Source organism: Monodelphis domestica, chromosome 2 (assembly GCF_027887165.1).
Source record: "Monodelphis domestica isolate mMonDom1 chromosome 2, mMonDom1.pri, whole genome shotgun sequence".
In the NCBI taxonomy this organism is placed as follows: Eukaryota; Metazoa; Chordata; class Mammalia; order Didelphimorphia; family Didelphidae; genus Monodelphis; species Monodelphis domestica.
The window spans coordinates 230,474,841-230,498,956 of record NC_077228.1 but is presented as its reverse complement, the minus strand read 5'-3'; the positions used below and the strand labels follow the sequence as shown (position 1 = coordinate 230,498,956).

Here is a 24,116-nt window from a genome sequence, read left to right as displayed (position 1 = left end):
CTTTCAGAGCCCTGTAATCCTCTAGGACTGTAAATTGCAGATGGTGCTGACCTGCCATGGCAGAGGTTACTTCTTCATCCACCTGAAAGGCTCCGACACCAGTGAAATCCCAGGACCAGTACCATTTCTCTCTTAGATGGTTTGCAAACTTTGGGCAAGTCACAGCCTCAGCAGGGCTTCCTATAATTGGGAATGCAGCCTATCACAGGAGCTCTGTTCTCATTTAAGAAACATGAGTATCCTTAATAATATAGCCAGGATTGGCTTTACCTTCTGGCCCTAGATTTTCTTTCACCCTTTTTACATAATTGACATCATTAATTACTTTCCTGCTAAAGAGAATAAAACTCCAGTGAAAAGAACCTTTCATATGATCATAGGGACTGGCTACCCCTCATATTCTGGCACAGAAAGGCTGACCATGGCAGGGTTCAGAAGTCTGAGAAGAAAATGGAGTAGTGGTTACCTTTTTTACTCCTCAGGATCTCTCCAATAGGTCCAAGATCTTTGTAACTGACCCATAAGACCCAGCTGTGGGTATGTCCCATACACTTGGGCAAGTAGTATCCAGGCCAGGCAGGGGTTTCCAGGAGCTACTCCCATTTCTGTTCATTGGGCTGGACACACCCACACCTCTCCCCAGAGGAATAAAGCACAGTGGAGCTTTGTACCATCTGAATGAACTTCAAAGTGGCTAAAAGGGGCGCCCAGGGTTCCTGGCACTTGTCATTGTCTCCCCATACTAGCCAGCATTTCCCTTCAGGTCTAATTACTTCCACATGCTCTCAAGTGCTTTGAAGCACAAAACTTTAGTAAGGGAAGGAAAGGAATAAGAGAAAGGTGGAAAGATGGGATGTATTGGGTCAAGGGGTGGAGAAAGTATGGTAAAAGAGGGAATAAAAGGCTCCCATTGGAGTTGGATTTTTTTTTTAATAGTATTCACAGCCAGGCCTTGTGTCTCCCACCACCTCTGGACAGTCAATAGCAATCCTAGAGCATCATCAGCAACAGCTCCCACACTGGAAAAACAATGATAGACATTAAAGGGAATTGAAAAAGCCACTTAGAAAACAAAAGCTCACCATCTACCAAGGGCTCCGACCAACAAAACTTGAGTCAAAGGTTTGTTCTGTTTGTTTAAAATTATGACTGGTTCCAGCTGGGTGGGAGTGCAGCTCTACTTCCTCAGCCACCTGATTGCAGGCAGTTGACTGTCTGAAGCAATGCTGTATTCTCTGGGAGCTGCTTGGGACTTGTTTTTAGCCTCCTAGCTTCTGTGGAGTATGGTTAACTATTGCCATGTACAGCTCTCTTTGGTAATGTGTGGGGCTGGGGAGAAGGCTCTTATGTCCTCATCCATAATCCCCATCATTCTTTTCTAATGAGGGGGTTGATGAATAATGGCCAAAGAGCCCCAGCCTGGATTCAGGAGACCTGGGTTAAGTTCCAACAGTGTTCCTGGGCCTCATTTTCTTTATCTCCTAAACAGTAATATTATTTGCACTGCTCATCTTACAAGGCTGCTGTGTTGAAAGTGCTTTGTAAACCTTAAAATGTTCAGTGAACTCCCTTTGCCACTTCTTTAGTCCAAGGCCCAGAGCAAGAAAAAGCCTTTGTGGACTTGGTTATATAGGATGGATCCTAGGAGTTGGCAGGCAGGTCAAGAAAATGGAGCATCCCCTTGGCCAGGCCCCTTTATGTTTTGGGCTTGCTAGCTTTTCATTAAGGCACAAATGGGAAGGTGGGTACAAAAAAACACCCAGTTTGAAGTTAGTTCGCTAAACCTGTCTAATCAAAGATTATTTCCTCCTGGTAACAGAATAAGGCAGCTCTCCCTTCCTCCAAGGCTCTTACAGGCAGAAGAGGCAAAGAAAGCTGGAATAAGGCATCTATTGTTATTAAGCACTAGATGGTACTACAAAGTGAGTATTGCCTGGAACCCAGGAAATACTTTTAAGGGAACCTTTGAGTCGAATCATTGGTCCACAGTGAGACCATCCCCCTTGAATCTGGTCCTGGCAGGATCTGGGTACCATGGTGGAGGTGCTGCTTGTGTGTATGCCCTTGGGAAACTGGTCACTTCAGTCAAGATGGGGGAGCCTGAGGTGATGAATCCCTTTATTCCTCCTCCTGCACCTGTATGGCCTAATGCCACATCCAAAGAAATTAGCAGGACAACGAACTTGGGTGTCTGGCCACCTCTGGAGTGTCCACCCCTTCCACCAATTGCACCAACAAGATCCCCACCTAGCCTCCCTACTTGGGGCCACTGTTCTTGCAGGCAGTTCCCAAGGGCCTGAGGCCAACTCACACAAACACTACTTTATCCTGCCTGATGGCGGGCAGCTTCTGGAGCAGCCGCTGCAGTGAGAGTAACGTTTTCCAGGCAAGCCAGGCTCTGGGCTGCGGCTCATGCCCACATGTGTAAGGTTTCCTATTTCACAGCTTCTCTCAGCTGCCGGCAGGGAGCTGGCTTGTGAGGGCTGGGGCATTCACACACATGCTGTTTGTTATTCTGTCCTTTTTAAGAGTTTTGCTTTCGTCCTAAAAAGATGGAGGAAAAAGGGCGGGGGGGGGGGGGGTTAAGGGGAAGGGGAGCTGAATAAGGCTTTGAAGCAACTTGACTTTGGGTGATTAATGGCAGCGAGAAGGCTGAGCCAAGCGGGGAGACAGTTTTGATTTATTGATGTTGCTTTGTGAGAACAAATTTATAGCTCAGGGAAGCAGCTTCTGAGGGGAATATCAAATGGTTAAAAGGTTACAAACTAGCTTTGATGTCAAATGGCAGCAAAAATGTTGGGAGGAGGAGAGCACCAGGCTCTGTTTGTGTATAAAGATCAGGTACATGACTCTGAGCTTGGGGCTGGATGGAGTGCCTAGGGAGCTCCTCTTGGGGCCAGAGCTGGGGGTGGGTGGGGGGTAATGACTGTTGAGGTGGCACAGAAGATGAGGCAGGGGTGCAGTGACTCCTCAATCCCATGTACATATACAGCCTTTCTTTTCCAGGGTGCTAAGAATGAATGGCAGCATCGGTACCTTGATCTATAACTGAGATAGCTCCTGGGGCAGGAAATGCTGGAACTAGAGCATCTCGTTTTGTTCCAGCATGACCTGGCTTGCCCCCTCTTAGCTCTTCCCTTGATCCTGGTACCTCTCATTCACTATCCTTTTCCTCTTCCTTCACTTCCCACCTTGTGCTTTTCCAGGAAGACACCACACAGGCTTCCTTATTTTCCAGCCCTGGCAGAGGGGAAAGAAAGGGACCCTCAATCTTATGCTAAGTGGCTGTGGTAGAACACTCGACAGACAGTGGCTAGGGATCTTCTGTTTGGTTTGGTTCATTTGTGCCAGGAAGTAAACACAACCTGGCCTTTTTGGATTCCTTACTGAAATAAAGACACCCCCAGAAATGTTAAGATGAGGTTGATTCCCGTCCCAGAACAGTTAGAGGCAGGTAGATGACTTGAAAAGACCCAGGTGGCTCAGCTTGATACAGCAACCTTCATCTCTTCCACTGCTGCTGCTACTAAAAATCAAGAAGCTAAAGAGAGAAGATGAAGCTTGGTATCTTCAAATTACTAGCATACAGACTATAAGCCAATTATAAACAATGACCATCCTCTTTCTAACTAGGATTAGATTTATTGTTACCAAGATTCAGGGTCAAATCCTGACTCCACTGTGTTGCCCAGGGCAAACCCTTTCATTTAAAACTGTTTCCCACCTACAAAATAGGTTAGACTAGATAATCGCTCAGTGCTATTTGGTGTACCCTATTTCTATTCCTTTTCACCACCCCATCCCACAAGCTGAAAAGTGAGGCCAAAGTCTCCATACCAGTTGGGGCAACACCTTCTCAAATTGTTCAATGTCAACTTTGTCCTGGTCTTCAGCCTGAGCCTGTCTTATTGCTCGGGATGCAGCTTCTGTTCCATGAATACAGGGGAAAAAGTAAAAGTGAAATTTGGACAGGTCCAAGTAGAAGATCCCAGCTTTATGTGCAGTTTATCAAAACCTCACCATGAGAGAAGTCTAAAGCCCCCTGCTCAAGGCCGATCTTGTGAACTGTCCTGAACTCTGTGACAGGCTTACTTTGAGTACAAACATAAGCTGCTTAAGGGCAGGAAAGAGCCTGTTTGTAATTTTGTCTTTGTATTTCCAGTAACTAGCATAGCCTGCATTTATACTGGATTGACTTGAGCTGCCATTAACCCAACTCTTGGACCTCAGGATTTAAGAAATAAATTAAAATGCAGAAAGGGGATATTCCAGGGGAGATATTGGGAGCCTCCAAAGAATTGGGATAAATCCAATGTAGTTCTACCACAAATGAATCATAAAGATTTTAGGATTAAGTCTTAGTCCCCATGTGAAGGAACTACTAGTGGAAGTTTGCAAAGGGGAAAGAGCGAGCCAAAGCTATCAAATCACCTTGGACAAAGATCTTCAGCATCTCCACCATGAGCTGTAGAGCATCTGGACTGACTGGAAAGGAGACAAAATAGAATTACTCACATACCAGGGGTTCATTTCCATCTCTGAATACCCTCAGTCCAACCTAATCTGGACTGTAATGTCTGTCCTTATCTCTTTCATGAATTAGCAGCAGCTTTAAGCTTTGTCTGCCTCCACACTTGGATGATCAATGCCCTGCCACTTCCTCTTCATCTGATATTTAACTTGATTTATCTCTCTGCATCCTAATGGAGCTGAGCTCATACCTACATATCACACTACTTGGGGATGGATCACATGCCAGGCTGACTTTTAAAAAAATTTAATTTTCCCCCTAAATTCCATGAGAAAGCAATTTTTTAACCTTTATTTTTTGTAAGTTTGAGCCAAATTCTCACCCTCTCTCCTCTCCCCTTCACTTGGGCACGAATTTATCACACATGTAAATCCATATCAGATTGCTTGCCATTTCCGGGAGCATGAAATGTCTGCATTCAGAGTCCATTAGTTTTTTCTCTGGAGGGATTTTTCATCATCAGTCTTTTAGGATTGTCTTGGATCACTGAATAATTCTTAGCAATACAGTGATCCAAAACAAGTCATTGTCATTCATAAATGTTCATCATATAATATCACTGTTACTGTGTACAATGTTCTCATTTTGCTCACTTCACTTTGTATCAGTTTGGGTAGGTCTTTCCAGGCTTTTATTTATTTTTATTTATTTTTTAAATTAAGTTTATTTAGTTAATTAATTTAGGGTATTTTTTCATGATTACATTATTCCTGTTCTTTCCCTCTCCTCTCTCCCATCTTCAATAGCCAGTGAGCTGGGTATATATATTTACATATATCATTCATCAAGACCTATTTCCATATTATTCATATTTGTACTAGAATGATCATTTAGAGTCTTCATCCCCAATCATATCCCCATCAAACCATGTGATCAAGCAGTTGTTTTTCTTCTGTATTTCTACTCCGCTCTGGATGTGGATAGCCTTCTCCCAAGTCCTTCAGAATTGTCCTGGATCATTGCATTGCTGCCACAGTGTATCGGTCGCTGTGTATAATGTTTTCCTGGTTCTGCTGCTCTCACTCTACATCAATTCCTAGAGGTTGTTCCAGTTCACATGGAATTCCTCCAGTTCATTATTCCTTTAAGCACAATAGCAGATATTGCCAATCCATCACCATCAGATAGCACGATTTGTTCAACCATTCCCCTTTTGATAGACACACCCCTTCATTTTCCAATTTTTTGGGGGGGGGGTTGTACCCCAGAGATATAATAAGGAAAAAGACTTATACAAGAATACTTATAGCCACACGCTTTGTGGTGGCAAAAATAATTGGAAAATGAAGGGTGTGTCTATCAATGCAGAGTGAGAGGAGCAGAACCAGGAGAACATTATACACAGAGATTGATACACTGTGGTACAATTGAATGTAATGGACTTTTCCATTAGTGGCAATGCAGTGATCCTGAACAACTTAGAGGGATTTAAGAGAAAGAACACTATCCACATTCAGAGAAAGAACTGTGGGAGCAGAAACACAGAAGAAAAACAACTACTTGATTACATGGGTCAAGGGGATATGATTGGGGGCTTAGACTCCAGATGATCGTCGTAATACAAACATCAACAACATGAAAATGGGTTTTGACCAAGGACACATGTAAAACCCAGTGGAATTGTGCATCAGTTACAGGAAGAGGTGGAGGGAGGGGAGGGAAAGAAGGAATAATGTTCTAAATTGACTAATTAAACAAAATCTTCCAAAATAAATAAATAAACCCAGCAGTGGTATAGCTGGATCAAATGGCAGGCAGCCTTTTAAAGCCCTTCGGGCATAGTTCCAGAATGGTTAGATCAATTCACAACTCTACCAGCAATGCATTAGTGTCCCAATTTTGCTGCATCCCCTCCAACATTTATTACTTTCCTTTGCTGTCATATTAGCCAATCTGCTAGATGTGAAGTGGTATCTTAGAGTTGTTTTGATTTTTTTATCTGAAAACTGCCTATTTGTGTCCCTTGTCCATTTGTCAATTGGGAAATGGCTTGACTTTTTAAAAGTTCAACTGATTTTAGCTCCTTATAAATTTGAGTAATCAGACCTTTGTCAGAGATTTTTGTTATAAAGATTTTCCCCAAAATTGTTGCTTCCTTTCTAATTTGGTTGCATTGGTTTTGTTTGTACAAAACCTTTTTAATTTAATTAAAATTATTCATTTTGTAATATTCTCTGTCTCTTGCTTGATCTTAAAAATCTTTCCTTTCAAGTAATGAATGTTGGAGGGGATGTGGCAAAGTTGGGACATTAATTCGTTGCTGGTGGAGCTAAGAATTGATTCAACCATTCTGGAGGGCAATTTGGAACTATGTCCAAAGGGCGATAAAAGACTCTGCCCTTTGATCCAGCCATAACCCTGCTGGGTTTGTATCCCAAAGAGATAATAAGGAAAATATTCATAGCTGCGCTCTTTGTGGTGGCAAAAAAATCGGAAAATGAGGGGATGCCCTTCAATTGGGGAATGGCTGATTGTGGTATATGTTGGTGATGGAATACTATTGTGCTCAAAGGAATAATAAAGTGGAGGAATTCCATGGGGACTGGAACAACCTCCAGGAATTGATGCAGAGTGAAAGGAGCAGGTCTAGGAAAACATTGTACACAGAGACTGATACACTGTGGTACAATCGAATGTAATGGACTTCTCCATTAGTGGCAATGCAATGACCCTGAACAACTTGGAGGAACCTACGAAAAAAACTACTATCCACATTCAGAGGAAACACCGTGGGAGTAAAAAAAAAAAGAAAGAAAAACAACTGCTTGAATACATGGGTCGAAGGGATATGGTTGAGGATGTAGACTCTAAATGAACATCCTAGTGTAAACAACAACATGGAAATAGGTTCTGATTAAGGACACAAGTAATACCCAATGAAATTTCGAGTTGGCTGTGGGAAGAGTGGGTGGAGGGTAGGAAGGGAAATAATGTGACCAAATAATATTGTAACCAAGGAATAATGTTCTAAATTGACTAAATAAACTTATTCAATTGGAAAAATAAAATAAATAAAAATCTTTCCTTTCCCATAGATCTGACAGGTATACTAGTCTATGTCACCTAATTTACTTATAGTTTCCTTCTTTATATTTAAGTCATTCACCCATTCTGAATTTATTTTGGTGTAGGGTGTGAGATATTGATCAAAGCCTAATCTCTCCCATACTGTTTTCCAATTTTCCCAGCAGTTTTTGTCAAATAGTGGGGTTTTGTCCCAAAAGTTGGGATCTTTGGGTTTATCATACTGGAGGTCACTTACTCCAAGTCTATCCCACTAACCTCCCTTCTATATCTCTAGCCAGTACCATATTTTGATGGCCACTGCTTGTACAGTTTGAGATCTGGTACTGCTAGGCCCCCTTCCATCACATTTTTTCCCCACTATTTCCCTTGATATTCTTGATCTTTTGTTGTTCCAAAAGAACTTTGTTATAATTTTTTCTAATTCAGTAAAAATGTTTCTTGGGAGTTTGATAGCTATGGCACTGAATAAGTTAATTAATTTGGGTAGTTTCCAGGTTTTTCTTAAATTATCCTTCATATCTTTTTTTTATGCTGAGTTCATAAACTTCTCATTAAGTGTCACTGCCTGACCATACAGGGATGATCCTGATGCTAAAACCTGACTACTGAGTGGAAAATTATCTTTGACTTTTATGAACTTATACAGACAAGTAAGCAGAACCAAAAGAAAAGTCTCCACAATGACCATAATGCTCAACAGGAAACAGCACTAAGATACCCAATCTTGAGTTCTGATTTGAATTCTGATCAGTGCAATGACCCATCATAACTTCAGAGACAGTAAAACATGTCTCCCTCTTCTCAGCAGAGACGTTTCTAGGTATAGAATGAGACCAGTGTTGTGGGATGGCTTATATGTTAACTTGTTCTAGCCTAATTGTGCTTCTGAGTTATAAGGGAGGGTTCTGTTGGGGGAAATGGAGAGGAGGTCTCCCATGGTTTAAAGAAAAAAAATTTTTTAATTACAGCTCAAACAAAAAAACTTTTTTAAAAAAGGAATTACCTTTGCATTTGTCATCCTTAAAGTGTAAATACAGCAGCTTGTTTACCAGCTCCTATAGAAAGAGAATAAGATTAGCCATAAAAGTTAATGAGATTGTTCTTCTTTTCCCCCCATCTACAATACTACATCTCTACTACAAAATACAACTACATGAGAAGCTTTAAATCTACTTAAATGAATACACTCCACTTAAGAGATATTATTATCTACCCTGCAAACCTTTTAAATCCTTTTCTAAAGAGGAGGATAGTAGTAGTGGTGGAAAGCCTTGTGGAAGGAAAATGACTTCAGTTCCAAGTGTCAGTAGGGAGGCTAAAGATATACCAGTGGTAGAAGCTGATTTAAGGCAATAAGGTGAAAGAAGATGACTAAATTTGAAAGAATGAAAAGGCAAAAATCTTGAAAGAAATTATGAAAAAAAAAAATAAGTAGGAAGACTAGCAGTCCTAAATTTCAAACTACACTACAAAGTAATAATCGTCAAAATAATTTGGGACTAATGAAAAAATAGTGGAAAAGTTTCAAGATACAATACATAGAAGCAAACATAAAAGTAGCATAGTGTTTGATAAGCCCAGAGACCCCAATACTGAGTTAATTTGACAAAAAGTAGAATGTAGTCTGGCACAAATTTGGTGTAAACCAACATCTCATATCATATACTAAGATAAGGCCCAAGTGGAGAAATGACTTAGACATAAAAGATGATTGACTATTAATAGTAATAAATACATAAATTTATATAAACAAATTACAGGGGCAAGTAAGTAGTTGAAATCTATGGATAAGAGAAGAGTTCATGATCAGAGTGGTAAGAGTATTACAAAAGATAAAAGTGGACATTTCTTACTATATAAAACAAAAACTTTTTGCACAGAATCAATATTGTTAAAGAGGAGAAAAAAATGTTGGAAGTTTCTCTGATAAAGGTCTCATCTAAAACACTGGATATCCCAAAAGTTGTAGTGCAGCTTTAAGCTACTAACTCTTAAAATATTGGGATATCCTATATATAAGGACTTGATTCAAATTTATAAGAATAAGAAACATTCCACATTAGTAGTAGTAGTCTCTCGGTAACCAAGGATGGCAGTCTTTGTGCTTTCATCTATAGTGTATAGATGAGTGTGCACAAAGACACTTGTGCGTGAAGGAGATTTAAGTGGAAAAGTCGATGCACAGAGACAGTCCCACTCTCTCGGCTTTGGAAGCCTGGGTCCAGTGGCACGAAAAGTCATTACACCTGGAGACTTCCTCAGCTGCATTGGATGGCCCTGTTGTCCTTTGTGCTCCAACACGCCCTGAGCAGTGCTTTCCTTCATCACCCTTTAAGCCGCTGAACCTTCTTATTGGTTTCTTCCACCTGTTCCGCCGAAGCAGTCTTCACATGCTGGGTGAGCAAAGCCCTGGTTCACCAGGGGTCTACAACCCAATGGCTACCCTCACAAGGTTTAGCCGGCTTGTCAAAGCCTTTGCCCGGGGTGTGGCCACTGCCGCATGCTAGCAGCTACTAGGAGCCACAAGTGAGAGCTGGGTGTCAGGTGAGGGTCAGAGGCTGGAGAGCTGCCGTAGGAGGGCACAACAAGCCCTCCATACCAGAAATACTACCCCTCCCTGAACACCCCAATGTTATTGTACCATAAATGGCAAAATGGACAGTTTCATAAAAACCTCAGAAGACCTGCATGAAATTATGCAAAGTAAAGTGAGTAGAATTAGAAAAATTAATTCTATAGAATAAAACCAATTTTGGGAGACTTAAGAACCCTGATCAATGAAAAGACCAACTGTCATTCTAGAGAACTGAAAATTGAAGCATGCTACCTATCTCCTGACAGGATTCAAAATTTTAGAAACAAAAATTTAGAAACAAAAAATGACAAATTGTTTTTTGTTTGACAGTGTAATTGTTATAAAGGCTTTTATTTTCCTCTCAATGGAAGGCTGGGAGGAGATAGTATAGCCAATAAAATAAAAATAAAGAGGATCATTGAAAAAAAAATTTTTAATGCAGAAAAGAGGAAAGAAGCACATATAAGCAGGATGGCTTAAAAAGCCACATGATTAACTTATAGCCTTGGAAAGCAAACTGTATAGAATAGAAATCTTCAATTTCAGGTACATCCTCTTCCTGGTCTTAAGACATGAAAAAAGCCTATTTTGTTTGGTAATTAAGTGGAGAATAAAATTGATTTAAAGAAGGTCAGTTATCATCTAACTAGGTTGCCTGAGCTTGAATTTAAAAAGGAAGTTGTCCTATACCACTGGATTTGTAGAAGCAACTAGAAACTACCATGACCAAAGTGATTTGACACACCCTTGTCTAGTCTAGGACTATGGATGGGAAGCAAGAGAAGGGGTAAGAGAAAACTAAACTGCCTTATGCCTATAGTAAGCAAAAAGGTTTAAATGAAACAAGAAATTTTAGAAAGGCAGCTGAGGAGTTAACAGAGAAAAGTAGAATTAATGGAATTTCTAAATGATATGTGAAAGGGTAACAATCTCTTGTTGAAGAGGGTATATGGGAAACCCAAATAGAAAGTAAAATGAAATGCTAACAAGAAAATAGACATTTCTAAGTGAACTGAGTTAGCACACCTTTTTCACACAAAATATGGATTAGTCTGATTAAAATATACTTTAATGATCATATTTTTCTACCAAATGGTTCCCAAATGGCCTACCTAATAAGCTTTATCTCAATCTTTCCTCCACATTCTAGCCAAACAAACTTTATTCCATCAATTCATGTCTTCTCTCCTGTTACTTAAGTATATCCCTCCTCTTGGTTAGACCACATGCTTCTTTCATAATATACCTTGTATATTCAAATAAATATCAGTGCTATTGAAGAATAGTTGTGAATTTGGACATCCTGGGTCAGAAACACCCTTATGGAATTCCTTCAAATAAAAATCTGTCAAAGGGGGCAGATCCCCTAATGGGAACAGTTTAGCAGAAAGAGATATATCTACTTCACCAGTAGGATGGATGCCCCAAACCAGAGGAGCTAAAATGTGTTATTAGCACCACCTGCTGGATATTTTGGTAGAGAACTGAACCTAAATGTTTGATTTTAACAGCTAGCATTCATATAGTGCTTTTTAAGGTTTGCAAAATTCTTTACAAATATCTCATTTAATTTTCCTAACAACCCTGAGAGGTGGGTGCTATTATCTCCATTTTACAGTTGAGGAAACAGGAGACTGCCTGAGAAGAACTACCTTGGTAGTGAGGCTGGGGGATCAGAATTTGGGCCATTCTTACTCCAGGCCCTATCCATTGAGGCACCCTAGATGCCTCATGTACTGTTAGTCACAATCACTCTATTGGTTGGTTTTACTATTTACTATTCAGGGGGAAATGTCCTTTAGGAGGCAAAAAAAAATGTCACTTTTTAATTTGGGAATACCTTGGTAACAAAAGAATTAAAGGAAGTCCTGAGTGAACAGCAATGTCCATGCCTACTATATGTCAGGCACTGTAAGTGCGAGGGATACCAGGAAAGAAAAAAAACAATTTCCCTGCTCTCAAAGAACTCCCACTCTAAAAGAGAAGACAACATGCAAACAACTGCACAAAGAGACACAGGATAAATTGGAAATTTAACAACAGAGGGAAGATACTAGCATTAAGAGGGCATGGGAAAGGTTTATTTTAGACAGAGGGATTTGGGGCTGGGACTTTAAAGGAAGTCAGGAGGTAAAGATGAGTAACAAGGCTATGGACCCCTTCTCAACATGTTTTTAAAGTGTATGAAATAAAATACCAAGCAAAACTATTATATTTAAATAGTTATTGAAATATTTTTTTAAAACAAGTTAATCAGATTTAAGAAATACTCATTTAAGGGCTAGGAGGAGGTTTTAATAAAAAGAGCCTAACACTGTGCAAATTTGTTCGGTTCCCCCTATGCTTGTAGAAAGGTTTTTGTTTTGTTTTTCCCAATGAGAAAGTGGAAAATAAATGCTTATTAATTGAAAAGGAAAAGAAAAAACAAGAGCTGAGAGCTCAGGAGAAACAGAACAGGAAGAAAAAAATATCAGAGAAGATGGCCTCAGGAGAGGCGGTAATAGCAAATGAAAGAGAAAAGGAACCTGGTTTTTGGCTTCCTGATTCATAAAACTGATGAGGAATGGACAGGCTCAGGGTGTCTACTAATGGGCTAGTCTCTGACTTTCAAACATCTTTCTACTTCTCCTCCTTCCCAACATTACATAATCAATGCCTCTGGCCCACCAAGAATTCAAGAGAGACTGCCTGTAAACCAAGAATAAAATAAGACTTCTCCCTATGTTTATCCAAAAGGCCTACACATAATATTACCAATACTATATTCCTTCATGCAAGCCCAACCCCAAAACTGTGTGGAAGTGATTTTGGTTTCCCTAAATTATGTCAACAGAATGTAAGCCCAAATGAACTGTAAAATTTTAGTGTATAGGCCTAGACACAATGTATGCCTGTCATAAAAGGACCATAAGGGCTGTCAACTCCTAACTACTTTCCTTTTGACTCTAGACTCTTTCACTCTCTTTTTAAAAAATGTTTACCTTCTGGGGGCAGCTGGGTAGCTCAGTGGATGGAGAGCCAGACCTAGAGAAGGGAAGTCCTAGGTTCAAATCTGACCTCAGACACTTCCCAGCTATGTGACCCTGGGCAAGTCACTTGACCCCCATTGCCTAGCCCTTACCACTCTTCTGCCTTGGAGCCAATACACAGTATTGATTCCAAGATGGAAGGTAAGGGTTTAAAAAAAAATGCTTACCTTCTGCCTTAGTATCAATTCTGGCAAGGGCTAGGCAATTAGAGTTAAGTGACTTGCCCAAAGTCACATAGCTAGGACATGTCTTAGGCCAAATTTGAACCCAGATCTTCCTGACTTAAGGCCTGGTACACTCTCCACTGAGTCATCGGGCTGCCCCTAGACTCTTCTTACTGTTTTCTAAGCATAGCCCCACCTAGCATTCTATACTGGAGAGGGGCTCCAGTGGCAGGTGACCTTTAAGAAGGTGGAGGTTTTACTACACTTGAAATATAAGTAGCTTATATTAATAATTATATTGTATCATAATCTATTATAGACATACTATATTGATTCTGCAGGAGAAAGTACCACTTGGTTATTTCCTTTAGAAGCTTTGTTCTTTTCATCTTTTTCCTATTAGTAAAGTTGGTTTGAATTTTTTATTTTAAAATTTACCAGTGCTTACTGCATTTTAAATCTTGAGCTTAATCATTGGACTGACCTACTTTAGGACTGATCTAGAATGCATTTAAATTCCAAGCATAAGGATACAGCTAGGTGACTCAGTGGATAGAGATCCAGGCCTGGAGACAAGAAGGTCCTGGGTTCAAATGACCTCAGATACTTGCCAGCTCTATGACCCTGGGGGTAAGTCACAACCCCAAATGCCTGGCCCTTATCACTCTTCTGCCTTGGAACTAATACTTAGTATCCATTCTAAGAGAAGGTAAGGGTTGTTTTATTTTTTTAATTAAAGAATAAAAAATGTTACAAGTATAAGATTTCATATTTGATCCTTAAATGAGAGGAGAAAGAACTGAGTAAAGGAATGGCATTGTCAGTCAACAAGTATTAATTAAGCACCGCTATGTGGTAGGCCTGGGTTATAAATGACTTTGAACATCTCATACTTGTAAAACTCATTTTGCCAGCCACATAAGAGGGCAGAATGGAGTAGTGAGAAATTTGAGGCAAGAAGACCAATCAGGAGGCTAGGGCAATAGTCCAGGTGAGAGGCAATAGAGCCCTTAAAGTGGTTGCTATATGAGTAGAGAAAAGGAGATGGATGCAAATGCTACTATGGAGGTAGAAATGACAAAAGTTTGGCAACTAACTGACTACATGGAGGGCCAGCAGTGTCTATGACACCAATGTTGCAGTCCTGGCCACCTGGAAGGATCATGGCATCCTTAAGAGAAAGAGAGACATCTGACTTTGGAGCACCTAGCAGAGTTGTTGCTCCCATACTAGCTGCCCTGCCCTTACTCCACCTGGATGAACAGTTGAGTAAATAGGACCTACACTGCCCCCCTGGCCTTTGCCTCATAAACCCACCTTGTGGAGATTGATAATGTAATTAATTTCACATTTTCAGTAAAGATGGCAACATGAAAGGTTATGGAGGGGCCCAGTTCCTTCCCCCTCCCACCTTCCCCTAGCAAATACATGCTTAGGATTCCAGACGAAACAATGATAAATAAAACCAAACAAAAACAGAAATAATAAGTTCCTTTATATATTCTCTAACTGTAGCAAAGAAAATGAGCAGAGACCAAAAGAGGCTTGGAGAAGAAATGAACCAGGGAAGTCAATGTAAAACCCTGTTAAATGGATCTGAAGTTTGCAGTCAGTGGGAGACAGACCAAAATATGAACAAACAGAAGAAAATACTTAAGATAATGAATCATGGTTTGTTTTTTTTAAAGCCCAAGAGGTAAATGGTAAACCCAGAAAAAAAGAATAATTCCATAGTAAGTACATGTAGAAACTCAGAGGGGGAAAAAATGACTTGGTCACGGAGACTATAAAAATGACAATGACTGTGTAACCCTGGGCAAGTCACTTGACCCCCATTGCCTAGCCCTTACCACTCTTCTGCCTTGGAGCCAATACACAGTATTGACTCCAAGACGGAAGGTAAGGGTTTTAAAAAATAAATAAATGACAATGAAATGAAACAAGAGATAAATAACAAGTTACAATAAAATTAGAATTCCAGAGCAGAAAAACTGGAAGGAGAATAAATAACTTAAAATCGTTGGTAAGAAATGTAATCAAAATTAAGACTTCAAGAAAAATAGAATAAAACAAACAGAACTCAATAGCTCTGTGAGACAATAAGAAATTTAAGAAGTCAAAAGATTGAAAAAAGTGAAAAACATAAGCGAAGCTATTTACTATTAATAACAATTGATCTATAAAATAGGTCAAGTTCAGAAAATTTAGGAATCACCAGATTGCCTGAAAACCTTAACAAATAAAAAATCTGGATAGTCTTTTTCAAGAAATGATTAAAGAAAAATGCCCAAATTCATCAGAACCACAGAGAAAAGTAGAAATAGAGAGCATATACCAGTTAACCTCTGAAAGAAACTCCAAAATGAAAATTCCAAGGACTATCTTAACCAAAATCAAGATCTTCCAAGTAAAAGGAAAAAATAGTTCAAGTGATCAGAAAGAATTCAAATATCACTGAACCACATTTAGGATCACATAAGACTAGACTAGAAATATAAAAGGGAAAAGATAAAAGCTTATAATCAGAGATAACACATCATAAAAAACTAGAGAGAAAATTAATCTCTACTAGAATAGAGGTCTTTCAAATATTCAAAATGAAAAACCAGAGATAAGTAGAAATTTTGAAATGCAAACTTTAGTCACAAAAAACCTGTAAAGTTAAATATATCTGTGGAATTTGAATTGACTAAACAATGATAAAGTGCACCAGAGACAGATGCAAAAGCTACAGTGGAGGTAGAAATGACAAGATCTAGCATCTAACTGGATATATGGAGTAAGAGCAGAGTCTAAGAAGACACCAAGATCACCAACCATTCAAAAAGAATAAGAAACAAGTTTCTCCAGAATCCCATTATCCTTCTCAGAAGAAGGAATTAACATGTTCATAAGGTCTGAGTAAATAAGGAAAAGGAGTCCATTAATGAAAAAGAGGAAGAAAGGGAAGGAACTTACTATTTCAAATAAATGGGGTGCTTAAAAAGTATATGCAAACAAGGGAAAAGGGTTGAGGGGGTGCATAGTCTAGCTGTGTACAGACATCTGACAAAGGAATAATGCCTATGTCCATAGTAAGGCTTTTCCTGTCATTTAAAAGCTACATCTCATTCTCTGTGATACAGTCTGATGCTTACCATATCAAAAACCTAGCAATTCTTTTTTCTTTTTTTTTCTTAAGCAAGTGTAAATGACATAGAAGCCTGTGGCTTCTGTATAATATAAAAGTCTTTGGCTTTTCCCATTTCTTTCTCTTAAACTATGCTTTCCCATATATTTCTTCCCATCCTTTTATTTTTTCACTTTTGTATTAAAATCACTAAGTACCAGAGCATAATTCAATCTGGAAGGTATTCATCCTCGGGAACTAATGTTGATATATAAGCTATAATTATTTTCATGATGTTCTTTTTGCAAATACTTATAATTAGTACTGAAATATGTAATGATTAAATGGAGGGCAGCAAGGTGGTGCAGTGGATGGAGCCTGAAGTCAAGAATATCTGAGTTCAAATCCACTCTCTGACACTAACAAGCTATGTGACTGGGCAAATCACTTAACCACCATTTGCTTCAGTTTTCAGGACACACTGAAGAAGGAAATGGAAAAGCACTCCAGAATCTTTGCCAAGAATGGGGTCAAGTAGAATCAGGCATGACTGAACACCAATGATGACAATCAAATGTCCCATGAGATACATGAGAACACATTTTCATTGTTTGTGGGAGGACCCATGAGCCATCCTTTCCTTGCACTGTAATTTCTTTCTTCTGGTTTCATTTACAGCATTGAATTTGGCCATTAGCACTCTAAAGTTTGTTGATTTTTTTTTAAACCCTTACCTTACATCTTAGAATCAATACTGTGTATTCCAAGGCAGAAGAGCAGTATGGGCTAGGCAACAGAGGTTAAGTGATTTCCCCAGGGCCACACAGCTAGAAAGTATCTGAGACCATATTTGAACCCAGGACCTCCCATCTCTAGGTCAAGATCTCAATCCATTGAGTATACCACCTACAGGCCCCCTGCTTATGGTTTAAAAGCTTCTCTATCTCCTTGCCCAACAACCATTGCCACTGTTACTCCAGAAACACAAGGAGACCACATAGAACTAATGGCTCTTTTTTTTTTCTTTTTTCCTGATTTCATTACCACCAAGTAACCAGCCTACTGGTAATGTGACTCTCCATAATTAATTAATCATTGCTAGTTCTCAGAAAAGAGATTTGGTTTATTGCAGGGGGAGAGGGAAGGCTCTTGAAGGAGACCCATGAAAGGCTTCAAAGAGAAGGTGGTTCCTGAGTTAAGCCTTGAAGAAAGATAAGATTCCAAGGAGTACATTCTACATGTAAGGGGAAAAAAAACCTATGGAAAAGAGAATGATATACTGAATTCTAGCAATATCTACTCAGTCAATTTAACTGGAATGCAGAGAACATGAAGAAAGAGAAGATGAAATATCTCTGGAAAAGTAGATGGAAGCCAGATTGTGGTGAGCTGGATTTAAGTTACATGTGAAAGAAGAAATCAAAGCTATCAATAACCACATGAAAAAAAGTTCTAAATTACTATTTCCTTTAAATCCCTGCCTTCTGTCTTAGTATCAATTTTAGCACAGAAAAGGAGCAAGAGCTAGGCAATCAGGGTGAAGTGACTTGCCCAGGACTCACATAGCTACTCCCTTACTTTTTACTTTATGATTAATTAGAAAAATTCAATTTGAAACAACTCTGAGCTACCACCTCACACCTATTAGATTAGTCAAAATGACAGAAAAGGAAAATGAGACATGCTGAAGAAAACATGGAAAAATAGAAACGGAATGAACTGTTGGTAGATATGAACTGATCCAAACATTCTGGCGAACAATTTGGAACTATTCCCAAAGAGTTTTATAACTGTGCATATGCTTTGACCTAGCAATATTACTACAAGGTCTGTACCCTAAAAAGATCAAAGGAAGAAAGAAAAGGACCTATATAGATGTACAAAAATATTTATAGTAGCTCTTTTTGTGTTGGCAAAGAATTAGAAATTAAGAGGATGTCCATCAATTAGGGAATAGTTGAATAAATAGTATACGATTGTGATGGAGTTCTCTTGGACTATCAGAAATGATATACAAGATGGTTTCAGAAAAACCTGGGAAGTCTTATATGTAAAAATTGACTCAAATCCAGGACTTCAATCCCCACAATTCCTTGCTCCACTTCCCCAAAATGCTTGTAATCTCACTGAATTCTCAAGTGGGCCGAGATGGAGAAGGATTTAACCTGATTGCAAAGGCTTTTGTCGCTCTTTTTTGGACTTCCATTTTGGAGCAGACACATCTCTTTCATGATGTGAGGTTATCTTGTCTAGGCCTCACCGGCCTGTGTTTTCTTATTCTGTATTTTCACCGGCATGTGTTTTCTTATTCTGTATTTTCTTTAATCCTTAACCTTTAATAAACCTTATAAAAATATAATACTCCTTGCAGAGAGAAACTAATTTCTACCTGCCTCAGTTTCCAAAATTTTTAACTGTTACATATTTAAACTAATATAAAGTGAAGTAAGCAGAACCAGAAGAATAGTAATAGCAATATTGTCACATTTAACTGTGAATGACAACTATTTTTAACAACATAATGATCTAAGACAATCCAAAGAACCCATAATGAAATCTGCTATAAACCTCCAGAAAAAGAACTCTTGAGTACAGCCTGAAACATACTTTTTTCACTTAAGGGGAAAAAAAAATCGTAGTCCAAGAAGTTTGTATCTCATCTTAGAAGCAAAAGGTAAGAACAGAGATATGTTGTAGTCAGCCACATCCTTGAGAAGATGATTTTGGCATTTTTTGGCAAAAGAGAGAGTGGAACTAAGGGAGATCAATTAAGAACTAATGTAATATGCCAAGAGGGAGGTGGTAAGGGTCTCAATATAATGGCTATGTGAATGGAAAGGATACAGATACAAGAAATGTGATTAAATTTGGGAGCAAGGGAGGGTAGAGTCCTGGATGATTCTTAAGCTGCCAATGTAGGTAACTAGAAATATAAGATAATAGATCTGAAGCTGGGAAATACTTTAAAAGTCATGTAGTTCAACAAATCATTCATTTTACAGATGAAGAAACTGAGGCCCAGCCAGGTTAACTGATTTGTCAAAATTTATATTGGTAGTTTCAGGGGTAGTATCTGAACCCACATCTTCTGACTCCAGGGCCAGTGGTCTTTCTACTGGACATATAGGCTCTCCAATGTACCCACCCATCCTCATGCCCCAAGAAATAAGGAAATTTAGACAAGGAATTGTTCTAGAGGGAAGAGATAACAAATTCCATTTTGTTCATGTTGAGTTTGAGATGCCTCTGATGCTATTAATTTGTAGATGTCAGATACAAGTCTCAGGTTTAAGAGAGATATTAGAAATGGATACATATAAAGAAATTTATAATGGGAATTATCAGCACAAAGACAAAATATCTAGAGACCACAGGAACTAATGAGATGACTAAGAAAAACAATCTTAAGAAGAAAAGATAGCCAAGGAGGTGGAGAAGGGAGGTGGGGGGAGGGGGGAAGAATACCCTCAATAGAAGAAACTAAGGATTAGTCAGAAGAAAAATCCAGAGAGAACAGGGGCAGCTAGGTAGTACAGTGGATAGAGCACTAGGCCTGGAGTTGGGAGGACCTGACCTCTAAGAAGTCAATTAACCCCAATTGCCTAGCCCTTGCCCTTCTATGCTAACCCTAACCCTAAAGGCAGGACAAATGATGATCCAGGCAAAAGAACCTGAGGAGAAGGGGTCAGATAGATAGGAAGAGAACCAGGAGAGACCACTGTCATACTAGCCAAGGAAGGAAAAAGTTCCAGAAGGAGAGGAGAATGAAGACTGAGACAAGGCCATTAGATTTGGCAGTTTAAAAATAACTGATATTTGCTAAGAAAGCAGATTCAGCTTGGGTGGTAGAGTCTGAAACAAGAGTAAGAGATTGAAAAATCAGTAATTGGACACATACATCAAAGGTGTCAAGCATAAGTCCCTGGGCAGCACTGGCATGCAAAACTCCAGAGGGTGGCCAGAACCATATTAAAATGTAATTGGAACAATTGTAAAAAATTATTTCCACATGTAATTAAAAAAAAAGAAGGTAAAACGCTAAAAAAAGTTAAATGATTTGTCCAAAAGTCATATAGCTAATAGACAGTTTTTTAAATGTAATTAACAAAATAAAAAGACAAAAAAATATAGATAATGTTAATGTTGGCTTTTCTAAGTCAATATATGGCCCCCAGAGAGCCTGCTATATGGCTTATGGCTCTGGTTTTTTCTAAGAACTTGGCTGTGAAAGATGGGAGAGATACAGTCTACCAGTTTAAGGAAAGGCAGAGTCAAGTTGGGGTTTTCTAAGAACAGAGTAAACCTGAACACATTTATAGGCAAGTAGGTTTTCTTCTTTAGGTAGAAACTAGAAGACCATTTGTCTAGTATATTATAGTAGGAATTCCTTTTCAGGGACGTGTTGTACTAGAAGATGGGTGAGGTCCATTCCAATTCTAGAATTCTATAATTCTTTCTTTGGTTTCTTTCATTTCTTACTGCTAAACCATATTTTCTAACTTTTCCCCCCCTTTTTTGCCATTCTTATTTATGCCCATGTTAGCACTTAAGTCACCAAATATCAAAATATGGTATTTCAATTTGGAGAGTCTTAGGGAGTTCTTCATTGACTTTATCCCTCCTCCCTCTTCCTCCTTGCCTATGTTCACAGTGGTAAGATACCTTGTGGTGAGATACCTGAAAACCTGAAATACCTGAAAACCAAATGTCCATAATTTTTTTTTGTCTTGGAATATACAATTCATCCAATTTTCTTCTTATTTCTTTTTTAGTGAAAATCTCAAGATTGATATGATTTGGTAACAACTGGGTGGCCAGCAGATTGGACCTGGGTTCAAATATGGCCTCAGATACTTCCTACCTTGGTGATCACGGGCAAGTCACTTAACTCCCCATTGCCTAGCCCTTACCACTCTCCTACCTTGGAACCAATATACAGTATTGAATCTAAAATGGAAGGTAAGGGTTTTAAAAAATAAAATAATTTTTTAAAATATCTTTAAAGAGTAAAAAAGTACCAATAGCTAAATTAATCTGTATAATCAGTCTTAAAAACTATGTAATTCTGCCCTACAAAAGCAGAAGGGGATTTCGAAGTATCAAGGGCCATTTTTTCTTTTCCTTAGTTTATCAGTTGTGGCAGTCAACATATTCCTCAACAAGTGGCTACAATATCCTTATTAATCTTCAAAAAACAGTCTATTCAGTACTGGGCCTGAATTTCTTTCTGGAATACAGAGTAGAAACTACTAGATCTTATGCTCTTCTGGCCCAGGTTTGGAGAACTCTGGATCACCTCTACAACACAAACAGATTTGACTTGTTGAGACTCACATCTATATATTAATCCAGTTTTGCATGTCAACAGCCTGCCAGACATTTCTCTACCCACACATCCCACCAACACCTCAAAATCAAAAGTCCAAAAATGAATTTATTTTCTCCTTTCTATGTACCAAATTTTCCTAATTCTACTGAGGAAGCCAAGATTCTCCCAGAGACCTAGATTCACATATCATAGTCATCCTAGACTGTTCCTTCTCCTTCTCTACCCATATACAATCAGTTGCCAAATCCAGTTGATTCTGTTTGAACATCTGTGACTACCACAATCCTAATTCATGCTCTTAACCACTAGACTATTTGACTAGTCCCTAATCAGTCACATAATTGACAAATAATCTTCCTAAAGCACAGGTGTCACTCCACTGATCAAAATCTTTGGTGCCTTCCTATTGCCAAAGTAGATTAAATACAAATTCCTTGGCCTGGAATTTAAGGTCCTCCACAATCTAGTTCTAATCCACCTAGCTCCCAGTTAAACTAGACAAGTTGTTTATCCAAACTTAATATGCTACCTCAACACCTTTGCAAAGACTGCCCCTCCACACCCATACCTAGAATTTAGTCCCTCATCTATATGATAAAATGTTCCCTCTCCCTCCTTTATTTAATCTTCTTTGATAGCCTCAGATGAGTTTCTCCTTTCTCAGATATCCCTGGAATATTAGGGGTATTCCTTTGACTCCTTTATGCCCTACCTTCTATTATAAATTGTTCTCATATCTCTTCTTGGAGGACACATCATTTTTTGAGGCTTTGTCATTTTGCAACATTCATTTTCTATTGTTTTGTGGTTGCTCTTCTTTCATTTACATTGTAGTATATATGTACATATGGGCTCTGCTTATTTCACTTTGCATCAGTTCAGATACGTCTGTATTCTGTCAAAAACTTTGATTCTCTGTAATTCATTGTTTCTTAAAGAACAGTAATAACCCATTACATTTGTGAACCTCAATTTGTTTTGCCATCCCCCAACTAATAGGCATCTAGTCTTTTCCTATTCTTTGGTACCACAAAGTACTAGTACAGGTATGTCTTCCACATCCTGACTTTCCTCATCTCAGAGTGAGCATAAGAAATTAAATGGGAATGGAGGGGGATTTGTTTTGCAGAAGTCACAGACAAAACAAGAAAACCAGCAGAGGGCACAGAAAAAGTTTAGAAAGTATATATAGCCCATGACCAAATACTTAACTAAATTTTACAAGGTACTGTAAATACCCCATAAAAGAAAAAAAGAAAAAAAAATCAGACACTAGGAAGGGCATGCCAAAAAAAACACCTATTTTCCAGTGGTACTACTCCTTTAGCAGCCCCTCCCCACCCCAAGTGGAAGGGATACCTCAAAAGATATATATTGGATACAGAACCTTTATTATCAATGACCTCCTTTGAGTTTATACCTAACAGAGGATCTAGGTCAGAAACTGGTGACATTTTAGGCACTTTGTAAAATGTCGTTTTAAAGTTTTACAAAGCACTTTACTTCATAACCCCACTGAAGTAGATACTACAGGTTTTATCTTCATTTTTCAGTTAAGGAAACTATGTATCAGAGAGGTTAAATGACTTTCCCCAGTGTTCTCTCTCCAAGTTCAACACAGGCACTATGCTAAGCGCTGCAGAACACAGGAAGGAGAAAAAAAAGATAAAAATAAAAAACAACAACCTAGTTTCTGCCCTCAAAGAACTCACAGCCTAAACATTCAAACAATATATGTACAAACAGGCTCTAAACAGGGTAAGTCGGAATAATCAATAAGAGGACAAGGAGAAGCTATTCGTAGGCCGCAGGGACTTGAAGGAAGCCAGGGAAGTAAAAAAAGACAGACAGAGATGAGGAAGAAGAGCATTCCGGGGTGTCTTTTGCGAGGAACAGCAAGAAGGTTAGCGTCATTGGATCACAGAGTCCATGGAGGGGAGTCAGGTGTTAGAAGATTTAGGAGGGTCAGCTTTTGAAAGGTTTTCAAAGGCAAGGAGGAGTTTGTGTTCGATCTGGAGGTAATAGGGAGCCACTGCGGTTCACGGAAGGGAGAGCCAGAAGAAAGCCCCTAGACTCTTATTTCCAAATCTTGGCATCCTAATCCTCTCTCCTGCGCCTTTCCCAGCCCCAGACGGCCCCCGCCCTATTGCAGCTCCGCAGCCTCCGGGGAGAGCTCCTCTCCTGGGACGCAAACGAACCCTTACCTTCCTAAAGCTAGGACAGTGTTGTTCCATCTCTACCGCCAAGGAACGCGAAGACCTCGATGCTCTGCCCCCAAGGACTATGTCAGCCAATGAGAGGCGGCCATAGGAGAAGCAGAGGAGAGTCTAAGGGCACCAGCGCACGCGTGCT

At 39.2% G+C, this 24,116-nt stretch overlaps 1 protein-coding gene across 5 annotated transcripts; it reads right to left on the bottom strand.

The window, feature by feature from the left end:
* Positions 1-910: 910 nt before the first annotated feature.
* Positions 911-24,105, bottom strand: CENPX (centromere protein X). 5 transcript variants are annotated; one of them, XR_462251.3, is made up of 6 exons: positions 23,969-24,105; positions 8,562-8,613; positions 4,432-4,485; positions 3,838-3,926; positions 3,388-3,541; positions 911-1,019 (listed from the first exon to the last, which is right to left on the bottom strand). XR_462251.3 is itself a non-coding variant. In XM_007482841.3 (5 exons), exons 1-5 carry the CDS (start codon positions 23,996-23,998, stop codon positions 3,527-3,529), a joined length of 240 nt encoding a protein of 79 aa, XP_007482903.2. In that variant the 5' UTR covers positions 23,999-24,105; the 3' UTR covers positions 911-3,526. The 5 variants fall into 5 exon arrangements, 3 of the variants coding, with proteins under 3 accessions (XP_007482903.2, XP_007482902.2, XP_007482901.2); XR_462252.3 differs by lacking the exon at positions 911-1,019 and adding an exon at positions 1,695-2,544; XM_007482841.3 differs by having other exon boundaries at positions 911-3,541.
* Between the last annotated feature and the right edge of the window lie 11 nt (positions 24,106-24,116).

Excerpts from the sequence above, each read along its gene's own strand:
- CENPX (XM_007482839.3), bottom strand. The coding sequence starts at position 23,998 with ATGGAACAACACTGTCCTAGCTTTAGGAAG. Across the intron at positions 4,486-8,561 it reads TAAGGATGACAAATGCAAAG|TCAGTCCAGATGCTCTACAG; the intron begins GTAATTCCTTTT and ends TCTCCTTTCCAG. Across the intron at positions 3,241-3,837 it reads AGAAGGTGTTGCCCCAACTG|GGCTGGAAAATAAGGAAGCC; the intron begins GTATGGAGACTT and ends CCCCTCTGCCAG.